Below are 16,786 nucleotides of genomic sequence, written 5' to 3'. Positions count from 1 at the left end.
TATTGGGGACATAATATGGATATTAGGGGGATCATGTTTTTTGTCCGTTTGGTACCCTATATTTTCAAAACGGACAAAAAATAGAGCAGACAAAAACGGACAAAAAATAACAAAATGGCAATAACATTTAGATGCTTCCTCCTCCTCCTCCTCCTCCTCCTCCTCCTCTTCCTCCTCCTCTTCCGCCTCCTCCTCAGTCCTCCTCAGTCGTTCTCCTCCTCCTCCTGGCTCCTCTTCCTGGCTCCTCCTCCTCCTCCTCCTCTTTATCCTCTTCCTCTTCCTCCTCAATCATCAGTCCTCCTCATCCTTCTCGTCAGTCCTCCTCCTCCTAAGTCCTCTTTAAGTCCCCCTCCTCCTCAGTCCTCCCCCAGTCCCCCTCCCCCTCCTCCTCCTATTCAGTCCTCCTCCTCCTCTTCAGTTCTCCTCAGTCCTCCTCCTTCTCAGTCCTCCTCCTGAGTCCTTTTCCTGAGTCCTCCTCCTGAGTCCTCCTGAGTCCTCCTCCTTCTCCTCCTCCTCCTCCTCCTCAGTCCTTCTCCTCCTCCTCAATCATCAGTCCTCCTCATCCTTCTCGTCAGTCCTCCTCCTCCTAAGTCCTCTTCAAGTCCCCCTCCTCCTCAGTCCTCCCCCAGTCCCCCTCCCCCTCCTCCTCCTATTCAGTCCTCCTCCTCCTCTTCAGTTCTCCTCAGTCCTCCTCCTTCTCAGTCCTCCTCCTGAGTCCTTTTCCTGAGTCCTCCTCCTGAGTCCTCCTGAGTCCTCCTCCTTCTCCTCTTCCACCTCCTCCTCAGTCCTCCTCAGTCGTTCTCCTCCTCCTCCTGGCTCCTCTTCCTGGCTCCTCCTCCTCCTCCTCCTCTTCTTTATCCTCTTCCTCTTCCTCCTCAATCATCAGTCCTCCTCATCCTTCTCGTCAGTCCTCCTCCTCCTAAGTCCTCTTCAAGTCCCCCTCCTCCTCAGTCCTCCCCCAGTCCCCCTCCCCCTCCTCCTATTCAGTCCTCCTCCTCCTCTTCAGTTCTCCTCAGTCCTCCTCCTTCTCAGTCCTCCTCCTGAGTCCTTTTCCTGAGTCCTCCTCCTGAGTCCTCCTGAGTCCTCCTCCTTCTCCTCCTCCTCCTCCTCCTCAGTCCTTCTCCTCCTCCTCCTCCTCCTCCCTCTCAGTCATCCTCCTTAGTCATCTTCCTCAGCCATCCTCCTCAGCCATCCTCCTCAGCCATCCTCCTCAGCCATCCTCCTCAGTACTCCTCAGTCCTCCTCCTCAGTCCTCAGTCCTCATCCTTCTCCTTAGTCCTCCTCCTCCTCAGTCCTCCCGAGTCCCCCTCCTTCTCCTATTCACTCCTCCTCCTCCTCCTCAGTTCTCCTCCTCAGTCATCCTCCTCAGCCATCCTCCTCAGTACTCCTCAGTCCTCCTCCTCAGTCCTCAGTCCTCATCCTTCTCCTTAGTCCTCCTCCTCCTCAGTTCTCCTCAGTCCTCCTCCTTCTCAGTCCTCCTGAGTCCTCCTCCTCCTCTTCCTCCTGAGTCCTCCTCCTGGGTCCTCTTCCTCCTAGGTCCTCCTCTTTCTCCTTCTCCTCAGTCCTTCTTCTCCTCCTCCTCCCTCTCAGTCATCCTCCTCAGCCATCTTCCTCAGTACTCCTCAGTCCTCCTCCTTCTCAGTCCTCCTCAGTCCTCTTCCTGAGTCCTCCTCCTGAGTCCTCCTCCTCCTGAGTCCTCCTAAGTCCTCCTCCTGGGTCCTCCTCCTCCTAGGTCCTCCTCCTTCTCCTCAGTCCTTCTCCTCCTCCTCCTCCCTCTCAGTCATCCTCCTCAGTCATCCTCTTCAGCCTCAGCCATCCTCCTCAGTACTCCTCCTCATCCTTCTCCTTAGTCCTCCTCCTCCTCAGTCCTCCCCAGTCCCACTCCTCCTCCTATTCACTCCTCCTCCTCTTCCTCAGTTCTCCTCAGTCCTCCTCCTTCTCAGTCCTCCTCCTACTCCTCAGTCCTCCTCCTCCTCAGTCATCCTCCTCAGTCCTCCTCCTCCTCCTGGGTCCTCCTCCTGGGTCTTCCTGATCCTCTTCAGTCCTCTTCCTCCTAGGTCCTCCTCTTTCTCCTTCTCCTCAGTCCTTCTTCTCCTCCTCCTCCCTCTCAGTCATCCTCCTCAGCCATCTTCCTCAGTACTCCTCAGTCCTCCTCCTTCTCAGTCCTCCTCAGTCCTCTTCCTGAGTCCTCCTCCTGAGTCCTCCTCCTCCTCCTGAGTCCTCCTAAGTCCTCCTCCTGGGTCCTCCTCCTCCTAGGTCCTCCTCCTTCTCCTCAGTCCTTCTCCTCCTCCTCCTCCTCCCTCTCAGTCATCCTCCTCAGTCATCCTCTTCAGCCTCAGCCATCCTCCTCAGTACTCCTCCTCGTCCTTCTCCTTAGTCCTCCTCCTCCTCAGTCCTCCCCAGTCCCCCTCCTCCTCCTATTCACTCCTCCTCCTCTTCCTCAGTTCTCCTCAGTCCTCCTCCTTCTCAGTCCTCCTCCTACTCCTCAGTCCTCCTCCTCCTCAGTCATCCTCCTCAGTCCTCCTCCTCAGTCCTCCTCCTCCTCCTGGGTCCTCCTCCTGGGTCTTCCTGATCCTCTTCAGTCCTCTTCCTCCTCCCCTCCTCAGTCCTCCTCCTCCTCAGTCCTCCCCATCAGTCCTCAACAGTCCTCCTCCTCCTCATCCTCCTCTTGGGGCCTTTTCCTGGGTCCTCCTCCTGGGTCCTCCTTCTCCTGGGTCCCCCTCCTCCTGGGTCCTCTTCCTCCTCCTTCTCCTCCTCAGTCGTTCTCCTCCTCAATCGTTCTCCTCCTCAGTCGTTCTCCTCCTCAGTCGTTCTCCTCTTCCTCCTCCTCCTGAATTGCTGTACAGGGAATGTAATGATGGATGTAATAGTCCTTTCATCATTTAGGTGGGGGGTGTGGCACAATCATACATCTACGTCTCCAGTGTCTCCAATGTCTCCAAAAGCTTTGTCTCCAATGTCTCCAAAAGCTGTGTCTCCAATGTCTCCAATGTCTCCAGGACATGTCTCCGTACCCTATCTTTTCGAAAAAAGACCCCCCCCCCCCCCAATAATGCGATGATATTTTGTAGACATGTGTGATGATGTGATGTCATACATTTTACTTTACTCTACTTTTATTATCCTATAAAATCACTTAATTTGCTCAATTTTAGGGGGTCACATTTTCGACAGGGGGGGCCCCCGGGGGGGGGGAGGGGGCATGCTTCACATTTGAGACCTGCAAATTGTCAGATGATATACTGTTATTACTCATTCGAAGATTCCAATACATGTTTGTGCAAGTTACCTGCCTCATGCACATCCGTTTTTGACATTGGTCATTAAGTTGGTCCAGCAGCTCTATAATCACATATCAAATACTTCTCAAATTGACCTTGGTGCACACTCAATTGTATAGTACAAGTAGATAGTTATTATTTATGATTTTAACTATTTTGCTCTCAAATTTTATATTTCCAATTCAATTAATGGAACAGGGAGCTAGAGTTTTCCATTTTAGGTGTACTGTATGTTTTCGTCGATAATATTAATTATTTTGCAAAATGCCCAGCTCAGGTCAAGCTCATGGTGAAACATGTTATTGAATTGTGGTTATATTTTTCTTTTTTAAATTGCCAACATGGAAGCTTATAGATTTTATCAAGTATTTATTTTATTATATCGTCCGCCTGTTACCATCACCTCAGCTCAATTTTTGGAATCTTTTAAAACTTTTTTTAAAACGTACCTTTTCAAACTGTCCCCAGATGAACTTGAAAAACTTTATCGATAACTATTCTGGTCATACTTAATATTTTATCTTTGCATAATAAATTTAATTACCATTTTCGGGCTTTAGTATTGACGTTATATTTTCAAGCATAAGGTATCGAATCTTTTAGCTCAGTATTCATGATATTTTCTGGGATGACTAGTTCAAACACTGCTGAGTATAAGTTTTATCTTAAAAGCGGTGTTATTTAATTTCAATTTATTATTATTATTATATTTATTTCATTGTAAATAAAGGACAAAATTGAAAATTTGTTTCTAGATATTAAACTTGTTTCTCTATTCATGAAAGTTTATTGTGTAAGTATAGTTAAACATGTTAATTTATATTTTCCTACAGTACATTTGAAATGGCAGCTATTGAAGTGGAAAAAGCTGCAGCTGTTGAGGTAAGAGCGGTCTATTATTTATTATATTCTATGCTTTTCTTAATCAGTTAAACAAAAATTTCAATTAAACCAAAATTTCAATTTTATGCCATTTATTACAGAATCAACAAGTTTACAATAAATCAATAATTGATATTTAATGGAATCCTAATTCAATGTGTAGTATGGCTGTCACTCTTTGAATAGATTAGATATAGGTTGACAGGGCAAAGGAGTGTGCGTGCTGTTCGCTATTGCTCACACCAAACGACAACCTAGTTCAAGACTTGATCCAATAGATTCAAGCACCATGCAAGGTTTTAACTCTGGTAAATACAATTGGTTGCAAAGGACAAAGTTTTGTAACTACCTAATAACAACCATAAAACTAAAAATGTATTTTTTTCAGATACTGGCTTCAGCTGAAGAAAAGGTTGTGGAAGCTCCCAAAAAACACCCACTCGAAAATGCATGGACTCTCTGGTTCTTCAAGGAAGAGAAAGATAAGGATTGGATTGAATGTTACAAGAAAGTAGCATCGTTCACCACTGTTGAAGACTTTTGGGCACTCTATAACTTCATCATGCCACCCTCCAAGCTTGCAGTGAAATGTGAATACTCTGTTTTCAAGGTATAGTTCTTAATTTAAATTATTTTGTAAGTCAATTCTAATTTGAAAGTGATGATAAGATGGTATTGTAATCAGCTGAACTGTTAACCAGACAACTTAGGTACCATATTAAATCTTTAATTAATCTATTAGACACAATTTAGCACAATGTGGTAAATAAACCTTGGCTAGATAAGCTCACTTTTAAATCAGATCAGCTTCAATTTCAAGTACTTCTAGTAATTTCAAGTAATTTCAAGTACTTCAATGTGTCATTTTAATTCAGCTTTTTTCAGATTCACGTCTTGAAAAAATATTTCTCGGTCATTCTAAAATTTGATTATGTTAATTGCGGACAACTCGATGCCTTCCAAAAAGATGTGTTAACTTGTTAAATTGCTTGAGACCCGACAACCTGAAGTTCCTTTCCTTTAGGAGGGGATTCAGCCCATGTGGGAGGATAAGCGAAATTTAAAGGGAGGTAGATGGGTGTACGCTGCTCAAAAAACGATGTCATTAGACAAGCAGTGGATGGAAATGGTAAGATTTCTTTCTCCTTTTTATTGTAATTGTACGCATATCTATTTTAGGAGGGGATAAGCCCTATGTGGGAAGACCCACGGAATTGTAAGGGTGGAAAATGGCGCTACAACGTTCAGCAAAAGCACCAAGGCAGCCTTGATGATAATTGGAAGGAAATGGTGAGAAAAGGTTTTGTTTCTCAAAGCGTGTGTGATAAGTGACAAGTAATGAACAAACTTTTATGCAAACTGCCATGCTTTTACTAGCTGCATCGTGAAATTGCAAATTTTGAAGTATTGAAGGATTTAGCAAATGATCTATGGGCAAGATTCTTGGGCTACGTCCTCTTATGGATTATTGATAAGAAATCCGTAAGAAATTGAGAACTTTTAATTACATAATTGGTTCCTGTCATTATCATGCTGACTATGATGCTGCATGTATTTTGTTTTTACATTTGCATGTAATCTTCTGCATTTGAAAATCAGAAATTCGTTAAATATTTTGTATCTAATTTGGTCACCTGCAGTTGATGAGCATGGCTGGGGAACAATTTGACGAGTATTCAAATGAGGTGAATGGAGTAGTACTACAGCGACGAGCAAGGAACGACAGATTAGCTATATGGGTAGCAGACACTAACAATCTGAACTCAGTGCAGAGCATCGGGTACGAATTATCCTGTTCCTTGGCGTGTTATCATTAATACCACTAATTCTGTTTTACTGAAGTTTAAATGTGTACTATTTGTCAGTGTCGTGATGTGGTTTTGATTTTGCTGTGTCGAATATGGTGTTATTTATTGATTCATTTTTAGACTGAAGTTCAAGAACACCCTGGGGCTACCTTCTAACATAAACATCCATTATGAGGTAAAAATTATTATTCATTTTTTTTTTACTCAAATATAATTCTTATGAACGGCCGATATCTTCTGTGATTTTCGATTCGTTTTGACCGTCATAATTAATAATCTATGTATAATACTCCAGTAACAGGTATTATTTCAGTCCCACGCAGATGCTCAGACCAAAGCATCCAGTCACAAGTTCTCTCTGAAGCTATGATTCGAAATAACTCCAATTTAATGTTGATGTTGATAATTTTCTATACAATTTTATCATTGCACAGAGGGTATTGTAAAAGATAAATTTGGTGAAATTGTTTACCTCAATTTAATGTTATTTGTTGACACGTCATCTAATGTTTGTAAGTTATTTGAAACATTTCCTTGTTTAAAATGGAATTAAAAGCTGTTTTATTACGAGTATTTTCCTATTGCAAGTCAAATTTTAGATCTGTTCAAATTTTAATTCTGGCATAATAAGCGCAAGCATTTAATTGTAAGTCAGAAGATGCCAGTCAATGTTACATTAAATAAGGCCCAAAAATACATTTGCATTATACGTAAGTGATCAGAACGAACATTTCTACTTTCATTTCTATTACCTTTTGGGAGTTCTAATTTATCAATTGCAGGTCAAGGCTCGGTGTTTAAATATGGATGGGTACAAAATTGGTGATATAAGCAGCTTCCTCAACGCTAGTTCCACTGTTGACCAGAAACCTGCCAATGATTTATTTGCAGCTGCTGCTCCGGCTGTAGTGGCTGTTGAGGAAGTTTATGCTCCAAAACCAGATTCTGTTCCAGGGAAACGTCCTAAAAAGAATAAAAGCATCGAAGCTGAGCCAGAAGAACCAAAATTCCCCCAGCTCTCTCCTGAAGAGCAGCTAGAAGTAAATAAACGAACTCTTTTTGTCGGAAATCTCCCTGTAGGGTTAAAACGGAAGCAGCTTCGAAAATTATTTGCAGACTTTGGTAAAATACAGAGTTTAAGATTTAGATCTGTTGCAATAAGTGACCTGAAACTTGGCCGGAAAGTTTGCCTGAAAACAAATAAAATCAACGAAAATGCAACCAGCAAGAATGCTTACATTGTTTTTGAGCACGAGGAGTGTCTTGATAAAGCCTTGGCTAAGAACGGTTCAGTAGTTAATGATCTTAACATCAGAGTGGATAAAGTAGTCAAGTCAAAGAAGGAAGTAAAAGAGGATACTAAAAACTCAATATTTCTGGGCAACATTCCATTTGCAGCAACTGATGAGGATATTAGAGCTGCTCTCGCACAATGTGGTGACATTGAGTATGTACGACTATTACGTGATGCTAAGACTAATATTGGGAAAGGAATTGGTTATGTTAAATTTGTGGATTCGGCAGGTGTTATGTTTGCAATGAAAATCAAAGATAATGTAGAAGTAAATGGGAGAAAATTGAGAATCCAGCGCTGCAAGTCGAAATTAACTCTGGAAAACACACAGAAAGCTAAAGAACTGAAGTCGAAAAAGAATGAAGAATCCCAGAATAGTTTTAGAGGAAGAAAGTCTAAGAGTAGTGATAAGGAAGTTTTTGCTGGGAAATCGCTAAGTCACGGAGCAAGAAATTTGACCCTAATAGAAGACCCAAACCAAAGACTCAAAAGCCGATGTCAAAACAGAAATTTGATAAGAAAGTTAATAAAACTTCGAAGAAAGGAGGAGTTGTTGCAACTAAGGGGAAGAAAGACAAGCAATGATCATGATAATTGTTCCAAATTTTAGCTTAACAATTCACAATAAAACTTTTGGTTGGGTTTCATGATGGACTGCCTCTGCTTTTTGGTCTACTTTGATCAGCTTTTTTAGAATATTTTAAGGCTGGAAGTCTGCTTACTCCATCATATTTTAATTTATTAAATTTCAGATTGAGCAAGGTTTATGGTTTCTTTTACAATTTTTGTCAATCATAACTTTTTAAGTGACTACTTTGTGGGCATTACATTTGTTTACTCAAGACCCCCCGACCCCCCACCCCCTTCAATACGCACAGAGCGTGAACTCTGTTCAATCAATCATCAAAACGTTAACATGGCAATACATTTGAACATAAATTCCAGTTAGTTGTTTCTATTATCTGTTATCTATTATATGTTTCGCACTATAACTAACATTTTTGCCACAGTAGTCATGGCTTTAGCCGCAACAAGGAGAACCAATGTAAGTACATTAATTAAAATACATCATTATACTAGGTACATGGTACTACATCATGTAGTACCATGTACCTAGCATTGTCCTCTGGCATTTTGTCCATATTTTAAAATACTTTTTAAGGAGCTATATTATTATTGTAATATTACTGTCATTGCATTTTATGTACTTTTAAATGTTCTTAACCTAAAACCCCGTTATTCCCAGGTTCGTTTACCACCAGAAGTTAACAGAATCCTATACGTCAGAAATCTGCCGTACAAAATCACAGCAGAGGAAATATACGACATATTTGGAAAATATGGTCCAATCAGACAAGTCCGAGTGTAAGTTTAATAGAAGCGGTTTTAGATTGTCGTGAAATAATAGTAATTAATTAATAATAATAATATTTATGATAACAATAATGATATTGCAGTGTTGTACGTGGGATTAGCTGACTAAATAGCTGATAAAGTACAGGGTATCATCATAATACTCAATCATAAATACTGGCCCAACTAAATAGTGAATAGACGTGTTATAATATTATGAATTTTTGACAGCTTTAAATTTCAGTGGAGTGAACCCAGAAACGAAAGGGACAGCATTTGTAGTGTACGAAGATATATTTGACGCTAAGAATGCTTGTGACCACTTGTCAGGGTTTAACGTGTGTAACAGATACCTTGTTGTCTTATATTATCAATCTACTAAGGTAATTATTATTAACAGATACCTTGTCTTATATTATCAATCTGCTAAGGTAATTATTATTATTTATATTATCAATCTACTAAGGTTGTTATTATTATCTTTTAAATGCTGTTGATATTTAGCTTTTTTAAAACTTGAGGTCATCACTTTGTCTGCCCGTCCCAGAGAACAGATACGCAATGATCTGTTTTCTAGCTCTAGCTCACCGATTTGTTGGTGTTACGACGTGCATCATACTAGGCCTCCTATGTAACAAAGTTGTTTAAATTGAATTGAATTGAAGAAAATAACATTTGTGATCTGACATTTCAATTAATCCTTTGCTTAACAGAAGACTTTTACCTCAGCTGTACCAGAAAGTAGATGCTGAAAAGAAACAAGCACAGTTGGACGCTGCAAAGAGAAAGTACGGCGTGGACGGTATTGCTAAGTAAAGATAGAGTTATCTACTTTTAATTTAATTTGATGAGCAGGACAATCTAGCCGAGTCAATTATAATTCAGAGACGTTGCTGATTATTCAGGAAATTAAGATGAAAGTAAAAGCTTCGCCATGGCCTACAAGTTTTGATTTTCATGATCCAAATGACATCATACAATATACTGAACGTCTCTGTGAAATACTATATGAGAAGTAAACATTGCTTTAAACTTGACTCGATCTTTCGCCCTAGTACTTTTCTATCTTATTTATGCAATATATAGGTTTATTTAACCGAATTATGTACCTGTCATTGCAAACTTCTTATTTTATTCACCTTGCCCGAATGTCAGAATAATTTGTTTCCTTGATTTAATAATGTATCTTCAAACTTAAAACTCAAATTGTGATAATAAGGATTCGATATTATACGATCAATATTATAATCAAATATCCTCAAATACCCAAATTTACATTTTAGTTACCTTCAATCTTACACTTTAAAAGATACCACAGAGGTTGTACTTTCTCTCCAGTCCTCAGTTTCAAATACCTACAAAATAATGTAACGAAGTGTGTTAAATATATAAAAAGGAGCAAGATGGCGACGAAAGCGTTAGCAAAGTCTCTAGGTCTCGTCTCCAACCCTCTCCTCCAGCGGCAACACCACCCCAGAAAACGAACTCAGCTATTCCAGTACCTCATAGTGCTAGACTTCGAGGCAACATGCTGGAAAGACAAACAAAACCAACCATCCCCCGGGGAGATCATAGAGTTTCCAGCTGTACTGTTAGATTGTAACACCGGTAAAGTAGAGGACACATTCCACCAGTACGTGATGCCTGTGGAGAGCACTACTCTCTCTGACTTCTGTAGAAATCTAACAGGAATATCACAAGAAACTGTCAGCCAATCAGATCCACTTCCCGCTGTCATGAAACTGTTCAGTGACTGGGTAAAGTCAGTGTGTGCTGCTAGAAACATCCTTATAAACTCCACTACCGAGCAACCAGGTAAACATCACGCTACGTTTGTCACATGGAGTGACTGGGATCTAGGAACACAACTACTCTACGAGTGTAAGAGGAAGTCAGTGTTCCGTGCTTCCCACTTTAACGCCTGGATTGACTTACGCTTGGTGTACAGGAAGTACTATAAATCTAAACCTCAGGGATTAAATGGAGCTCTGGAGGAGAGAGGGATGATGTTTGTTGGGAGGGAACACTCCGGTATTGATGATGCAAAGAACACAGCTAGGCTTGTTTTTAAGATGATCTGTGATGGTCACTGTTTCAGAGTAACTAAAACAATCCAGGGTAAACAGGTGATGTCAGTGAAACCTGCTACCATCTCTAAACCGAACACAGTTATCACTAAACCTCCCTGTCCTTTTAAAACCACTATAACTCCTCCTCTTTGTAAGTGTGGAACAGCGTCTACTAGGAAACAGATACTGAATGGGGGGCCGCATCACGGTAGATATTATTTTACTTGTAAGAGCAAGTCTTGTAACTTTTACTCTTGGGAAAGTGTTGTAATTCAACTCAATAAAACTCACACGGAACACAGGGGGATCAGGTACTAAACGGAACACAGTAATGGCTGGTAGATAGAATTTATATCAGGATTAATATTATTATTTTGTTAGGATTAAATCCGATTGAAGTTTCTTAAGTGCCTAATATTTTGTCAATAAAGTGTATTTTATTTGAATTTGCTGTTAAATTTGCTATTGTAAGTTAAATTATACGGCTGACATTACAATTGCTGTATTACTATCAGTTCTTTAGTGATACCTTAAATAACCACGGCTCTTATTTCCGTCCATTTTCTTGTCGGAACTACGAATTATCAGAACTACGAAATATTCAAGATCCGCGACTCATTTATTACATTCTTGTGAACTACATTAATGAAACTGATTTCTGAAGTCAATTACCTAGACTAAGTTAATTACCTAGACCAAGATAAACTTTAAATTTCAAATTATCTTTATCAGTTATCCTATAGGTAGAGATAATGAACTGATTGGAATGTAGAGAATGTGATGGCTGCTGCTGAGCTTAAGAAGTTTACTTCTCTTTTCATCAAAAATCAAGAGCAAGGTAAGTTAGGTACAATACAACAATAGGTTCAATAGGTAGGAACAACGCTAAAACAAGCGCGGGCTGTTACAAACGCCGCTTCAATATTAACATTGTATTGTAAAACAGCTGATATTCCCCTTGTTTTAAAGACTCGTTTTAAATAGAATATTTTAAATATCCCTCATATCTTACTCTCCCTCAAGATCCTGACACAGTAGAATTACTCCCCCTTGAACCTGAACCCTCTTCCTCTGCCACCATGTCAAACGAAGGGGGATCAGGCTACAACTCCTGGATACCTAATGTTTGGAACAATGCGGTCCAGGAGGACCCGTGGATGCCAGCCATGACAAAGCAACAGCGCCTCATGGGTTTCATGGCATTCCTGCTAGGGGGGTGGCTTTGTTTCGGACTCTCCATTATCTACATCCCCTTCATCCTGATAAAAGCTAGAAAATACGTCCTGTTATTCTCTCTAGGAAGTGTGTTTACTCTGGGTAGTTTCTCAATGTTGTGGGGCCCCTGGAACCACCTTGACCCACCTGCTCAAGAGAAACAGACTACCTTTCACTGTCTCCTACTTCTCTACCCTCTTCCTTACTATCTACACTGCTATGGTTATGAAGAGCACTGTATTGACTGTTCTGTGTGCTGCTGCCCAGTTTGTCGCTCTTATGTGGTACGTGTTTAGTTATGTACCTGGAGGTGTCACTGGACTTAAGTTCTTTACTAAGTTATTTTCTAGAGCTGTGCTGAAGAAGGCTCAAAGTACCTTGCCTATATAGATTACAGATCAGAGTAAAATTAAGTTTGTTTTCATCATAGGAGCATGCTGTGGTTTAACTTGCATGTTTGATAGGGGTTGACTGTTGAGACATAAGTTTATCAAATATATTGCATGATTGTTGTTTAAACATAATTTAATTTTGGTAATAAATTATTTGACTGTACTACTAAACTGTTAACCCCAGTGACATAAATTTAAAAAGGGACTAGGAATCCAGTCTGGAAAGAAAAAACGGCTACCATATATTTTTAAAACGACTACCATAAATTTTTCGGCCGCTCCGCGGCCGGATAACGATTTCATTTTACTTTGCTAGTTATATTACAGAGGTTTAGTTATTCATTAGTATAGTTATTAATTCATTAGTATAGTTATTCATAATTGCCAAAAGATTGTGAAAGAATTCCTTTCCGGGGCTCGAACTCGCGATCTGCTAGTGTAGTCCTGACGGATTATCCAACTAAGCTACGATTCCATGTACGCTATTGTAATATTTACATATAGATATTCGCGCGTTCCTGCAACTACCATACTACCATACTACCAAACAGTCCATACTACCATACTGGTAGTAGGAAAATCTTGGATCCTGACAGGGATATCTTGGATTATTTGGTAACGCGCAAGTTAAGCGCAAGAACTAGGAATCTGCTGGGAATCTGGCATTTGCGCTCGAATCGAACATCTTCTCGGATAAATATAGAATTAAAGTACAGTGCGCGGCGTTACAGTGTGTAACAACCGAGACCGACTATTTAAAGTTGATTTAATAATTTTGTTGACAAAAATTAGTCGGCGTGGCTATGGAAATTAATATGGCTAGGAATTAGATTCTTAGATTCCTCACTTTATGTCACTGGGCTGTTAACGTTGCGCTAATGACGATTAATTTCGTCTTAACACAGTATAATATAATCAGTTTTAGTTAACTAAATTTGTGATTGTTTTGCACGCTGTTTTGAAGTTTTACATATAAATAATAGAAGTGATTGTACATTGCAATTGTATATTTCATATCAGAAGAATCTATATTCCAAAATTTACTTTGTAGTTCATTGTCCATAATTAAATATCCAATATCATTTTAGTCAAACTTCATTATTGAAATTTAAACGTTGTACGATTTTGAAAAAAATATGAAAAATTGTCTGATCGTTTTATCTGCTATTTCATTTTACCCTAATAAAGTTGATTCACTATAATGGGTATAATTCACTATTATAATTCGAAAGATTATTTCTGTATGTACGACCGCCCACGTGCAAATTATATGAGAAATAGGAAGTTAGGTAAAAACCAAAAGGTTGCATAGCAACGGTGTTGTAATGCGCACGTGCACGTGCAAAGATTTTTGAAACGGCATTTTGATCGGTTGTGTGGTAATTTAAAGTGTCTCACATTTAAATCGGCTGTATCTTCTGTTGGGATGAATATTTTTTTGATGCGATTAAAACTTTCTTTCGAAAGAACACTATTAGCTTCATCCCTGTTACCACGGGCTTTTTAGTTCACTATAATTCACTAATCACTATAATTCACTATAGATAAGAGATCTGAGGCTGATAAAATGACTACAAAACAACCCCTCTTCAACCTAGACAAAGATAAAATAGACGAGCTGTATAAACATGGAGCATTCCTTATTGTTGATGATATGCCTCAAGGTACTGGCAGTTAACATTTCCTAATCTGTCTTATCACGTGATATACTTCTTGAGATAACGACTGTTCTGGAAAATTCCGATATTGTTATTGTAGTTAACTTAATAGCAAGAACCTACATTTTACATTTCTAAGTGGCCAATTTTCTACTGTAAATACTATATTTTAAATAATCCCAGAGAATACGTGTGATTCCACTGTAAGACTACAACATATAACAACAGGTACAGAGTTTGGGGTGGACTACGCTAGCTGGTCAATAGGACCCAAGTTCAGGGGCCTCAAGATGATACCACCAGGCCTACACTTCATATTCTACAGTGCTGTCAGTAAGGAGGGGACTGTGGCTCCTAGAACGGGATTCTTTCACTGTTTTAAAGAGAAAGAGGTAGGTTCCAAATCGTCTTCCAGAGGTAAACTGTGTGCATTGTCCTACATAATGTTCTGTAGTAATACTAAATTATTTTTAATTCAGATCGTGGTTAAAAGATACGACACTCTACAAGAGACAATACTAGATAGTGATACCCAGTACCAACCCAAATGTATTGATACAATGTTAGCTCCATATCCTTACCAGCACTATCAGAGGTTCGTTATCTTTAAGGGTCCTTGTGTGACGTCATAACACGTGGTGTGACGTCATAACACATGATGTGACGTCATAACACGTGGTGTGACGTCATTACCCAAATGTATTGATACAATGTTAGCTCCATTATATCCTTACCAGCACTATCAGAGGTTCGTTATCTTTAAGGGTCCTTGTGTGACGTCATAACACGTGGTGTGGCGTCATAACACGTGGTGTGACGTTATAACACGTGGTGTGACGTCATAACACGTGGTGTGACGTCATAACACGTGGTGTGACGTCATTACCCAAATGTATTGATACAATGTTAGCTCCATATCCTTACCAGCACTATCAGAGGTTTGTTATCTTTAAGGGTCCTTGGTTTACACTTAACCTAATACTTATAGAATTATATTCTTAACAGCTGACCATGTTAGACATATTTTAACATGTATTAGACGTTAAGGTGGACCTCCATTATATTTTTTATGGAAATATGGTATATTACTCACATTAAGTGTGTCCATCACAAGAATCCATTCAATAAAGCACTTAAACACGGGGGCTGTATGTTATACTGTGTACACTGTACAGCATACTGTAAGAGCTTTAATGACAATGTGCAGTTTATAGACGTTAGCCGTCAAGGTGGACGTACCCTCCATGTCGTCAATTTTAAGGTAGAGCGGGTGCCTCACAACCATAGTAACCATAGTAACTATAGTAACCATAGTAACTATAGTAACCATAGTAACTATAGTAACCATAGTAACTATAGTAACTATAGTAACCATAGTAACCAAGTAAGATAACACATGTATTAATGTTATTGTATCAGATGGTGCAGTCTAACAACCCACGTGACCTCGACAACAGTAACACGTGTGCAGCCCCAATGTAAACTGATACAAGCTGCCACGCCCCTGCTTACCAATCCGGACGCCGCGCAGGATGTTGCACGTGCTACCTCGGTGGAGGATAAACTGGATGCTAATTTTATACAGGATGATTCACAGATCATGAGGTACAAACTTTTAATTTATGTGTTCTTAGGAATATTTTGGCAGTTTAAATATTGTAAAGAAGTATGTAACTTAATATGTAACTCTTTGTTACATGCACATTACATTATATATTATAAACCTGAGCGCAAGGGGCTCTTAAACTAATATTTGCTTTTTAATGACTTTTGTACCGCAGTATATTCATTGTACAATAGTTTTAAGTAACTAGTTAGTAACTTTGAGCTTCTTTGCCAAGTTTCTTGTAATATTGTATCTTGTTAAGGTTCAGTAAGGTTGATAGAAAGAGTGCTACAGCTGGATTTAGTGCAGCCCAGCTTACACAGTTCTACATGGATACTACTTCGTCACTTAACAGTTAGTTACTAACATGAATACTTAGCAATGATTGGTTGATATCAATTATACAGTTCTATTAGTTCTGTAGTTATCTTGAGTAGTGGTGTACTACTTAGCTGATTGATTATTGTTATCATTTTGCTATAGATAAACAATATTTGCAGAGTGTAACGTATGCAATACATACATTACATTTTTTTTCTGTGGGTACCTAGCCTCTTATATCTCTGTTAAAAGAGATGGCTGAAAATATATCATACAATAAAACACCATTTTGATAACAATTTGAAACTACGATAGTCTACTGAATAACAAGCTGTTTCAAAAAGCTTTACTGCAGGTCTAATCGAACATTCCGGTTCAGAAGAAGAATTATTAGGAGAACTTCAGGTGTCCTTCATAGTATTCCTGCTAGGTCACGTGTACTCTGCCTTCGACCAATGGAAACGTCTCGTGGACACAATCTGTCGCGCCCAACAAAGTCTCTCTGAGCGCCCAAACTTCTACAAGGCATTCATCAGAACCCTGCACTATCACCTAAAGGAGACACCAAGTGACTTCTTTGTGGACATTGTGTCTCGTAACAACTTCCTGGTTACCACACTGAAGCTGTTGTTCGAGGGGCTGAGGGAAGAGGAGGGGGTCAGTGGTGAGCTGAGAACCCGAGGGGACAAGTTCAGAGCTCATTTGGAGAATTATTATACTTGGGATTTTAATTATTGCGAGGATGATGATCCTGTTGTAGTTGAAATGTTTGAGCCGGGATAATAATTACAACACCTGAAGTTGTTATGAATCTTATTAAGTTAGTTTAACAGATACAGTTAGAAGAAACTGGCATTTTTAAGTAGCATTTATTATGTAATATTTATTGATTAATTTATTCTATCCG

At 39.7% G+C, this 16,786-nt stretch overlaps 6 protein-coding genes across 7 annotated transcripts; all 6 read left to right on the top strand.

Annotated features, from left to right (window-relative positions):
* The first annotated feature begins 4,107 nt into the window (after nt 1-4,107).
* Nucleotides 4,108-6,526, top strand: LOC134822590 (eukaryotic translation initiation factor 4E-like). Of its 2 annotated transcripts, none has more exons than XM_063833717.1 (6): nt 4,108-4,163; nt 4,552-4,773; nt 5,343-5,453; nt 5,804-5,943; nt 6,092-6,146; nt 6,285-6,526. In XM_063833717.1, exons 1-6 carry the CDS (start codon nt 4,125-4,127, stop codon nt 6,339-6,341), a joined length of 624 nt encoding a protein of 207 aa, XP_063689787.1. In that variant the 5' UTR covers nt 4,108-4,124; the 3' UTR covers nt 6,342-6,526. The 2 variants fall into 2 exon arrangements, with proteins under 2 accessions (XP_063689787.1, XP_063689788.1); XM_063833718.1 differs by lacking the exon at nt 5,343-5,453 and adding an exon at nt 5,188-5,292.
* A 225-nt stretch (nt 6,527-6,751) lies between these two features.
* LOC134822583 (RNA-binding protein 34-like) lies at nt 6,752-8,089 on the top strand. The gene has a single exon (XM_063833710.1). The coding sequence runs from the start codon at nt 6,775-6,777 to the stop codon at nt 7,873-7,875; it is 1,101 nt and encodes a 366-aa protein (XP_063689780.1). The 5' UTR covers nt 6,752-6,774; the 3' UTR covers nt 7,876-8,089.
* Nucleotides 8,090-8,255: 166 nt separating this feature from the next.
* LOC134822591 (splicing factor 3B subunit 6-like) lies at nt 8,256-11,020 on the top strand. The gene is made up of 4 exons (XM_063833719.1): nt 8,256-8,310; nt 8,512-8,630; nt 8,863-9,001; nt 9,348-11,020. The coding sequence occupies exons 1-4, from the start codon at nt 8,281-8,283 to the stop codon at nt 9,432-9,434; spliced, it is 375 nt and encodes a 124-aa protein (XP_063689789.1). The 5' UTR covers nt 8,256-8,280; the 3' UTR covers nt 9,435-11,020.
* Nucleotides 9,533-11,005, top strand: LOC134823592 (ERI1 exoribonuclease 2-like). Its single transcript, XM_063835127.1, has 2 exons — nt 9,533-9,538; nt 9,902-11,005. Exons 1-2 carry the CDS (start codon nt 9,533-9,535, stop codon nt 11,003-11,005), a joined length of 1,110 nt encoding a protein of 369 aa, XP_063691197.1.
* A 347-nt stretch (nt 11,021-11,367) lies between the features above and the next one.
* LOC134822589 (uncharacterized) lies at nt 11,368-12,466 on the top strand. The gene is given in 3 exon segments (XM_063833715.1): nt 11,368-11,525; nt 11,711-12,027; nt 12,029-12,466. Coding segments are annotated over 3 exon segments (639 nt in total). The 5' UTR covers nt 11,368-11,467; the 3' UTR covers nt 12,293-12,466.
* Nucleotides 12,467-13,842: 1,376 nt separating this feature from the next.
* LOC134822584 (protein AAR2 homolog) lies at nt 13,843-16,675 on the top strand. Its single transcript, XM_063833711.1, has 6 exons — nt 13,843-13,958; nt 14,181-14,344; nt 14,432-14,547; nt 15,372-15,557; nt 15,821-15,912; nt 16,235-16,675. Exons 1-6 carry the CDS (start codon nt 13,862-13,864, stop codon nt 16,660-16,662), a joined length of 1,083 nt encoding a protein of 360 aa, XP_063689781.1. The 5' UTR covers nt 13,843-13,861; the 3' UTR covers nt 16,663-16,675.
* Nucleotides 16,676-16,786: the final 111 nt, after the last annotated feature.

Source organism: Bolinopsis microptera, chromosome 11 (assembly GCF_026151205.1).
Source record: "Bolinopsis microptera isolate Bmic1 chromosome 11, MBARI_Bmic_1.0, whole genome shotgun sequence".
Taxonomy (NCBI): domain Eukaryota; kingdom Metazoa; phylum Ctenophora; class Tentaculata; order Lobata; family Bolinopsidae; genus Bolinopsis; species Bolinopsis microptera.
The sequence above is the reverse complement of the archived record's forward strand: the minus strand, read 5'-3'. Positions and strand labels throughout refer to the sequence as shown.

Excerpts from the sequence above, each read along its gene's own strand:
- LOC134822590 (XM_063833717.1), top strand. The coding sequence starts at position 4,125 with ATGGCAGCTATTGAAGTGGAAAAAGCTGCAGCTGTTGAG. Across the intron at positions 5,944-6,091 it reads AACTCAGTGCAGAGCATCGG|ACTGAAGTTCAAGAACACCC; the intron begins GTACGAATTATC and ends ATTCATTTTTAG. Across the intron at positions 6,147-6,284 it reads ACATAAACATCCATTATGAG|TCCCACGCAGATGCTCAGAC; the intron begins GTAAAAATTATT and ends GTATTATTTCAG.
- LOC134822583 (XM_063833710.1), top strand. The coding sequence starts at position 6,775 with ATGGATGGGTACAAAATTGGTGATATAAGCAGCTTCCTCAACGCTAGT.
- LOC134822591 (XM_063833719.1), top strand. The coding sequence starts at position 8,281 with ATGGCTTTAGCCGCAACAAGGAGAACCAAT. Across the intron at positions 8,311-8,511 it reads CCGCAACAAGGAGAACCAAT|GTTCGTTTACCACCAGAAGT; the intron begins GTAAGTACATTA and ends CGTTATTCCCAG. Across the intron at positions 8,631-8,862 it reads CCAATCAGACAAGTCCGAGT|TGGAGTGAACCCAGAAACGA; the intron begins GTAAGTTTAATA and ends TTTAAATTTCAG.
- LOC134822584 (XM_063833711.1), top strand. The coding sequence starts at position 13,862 with ATGACTACAAAACAACCCCTCTTCAACCTAGACAAAGATAAAATAGAC. Across the intron at positions 13,959-14,180 it reads TGTTGATGATATGCCTCAAG|GTACAGAGTTTGGGGTGGAC; the intron begins GTACTGGCAGTT and ends ATATAACAACAG. Across the intron at positions 15,558-15,820 it reads GATGATTCACAGATCATGAG|GTTCAGTAAGGTTGATAGAA; the intron begins GTACAAACTTTT and ends TATCTTGTTAAG.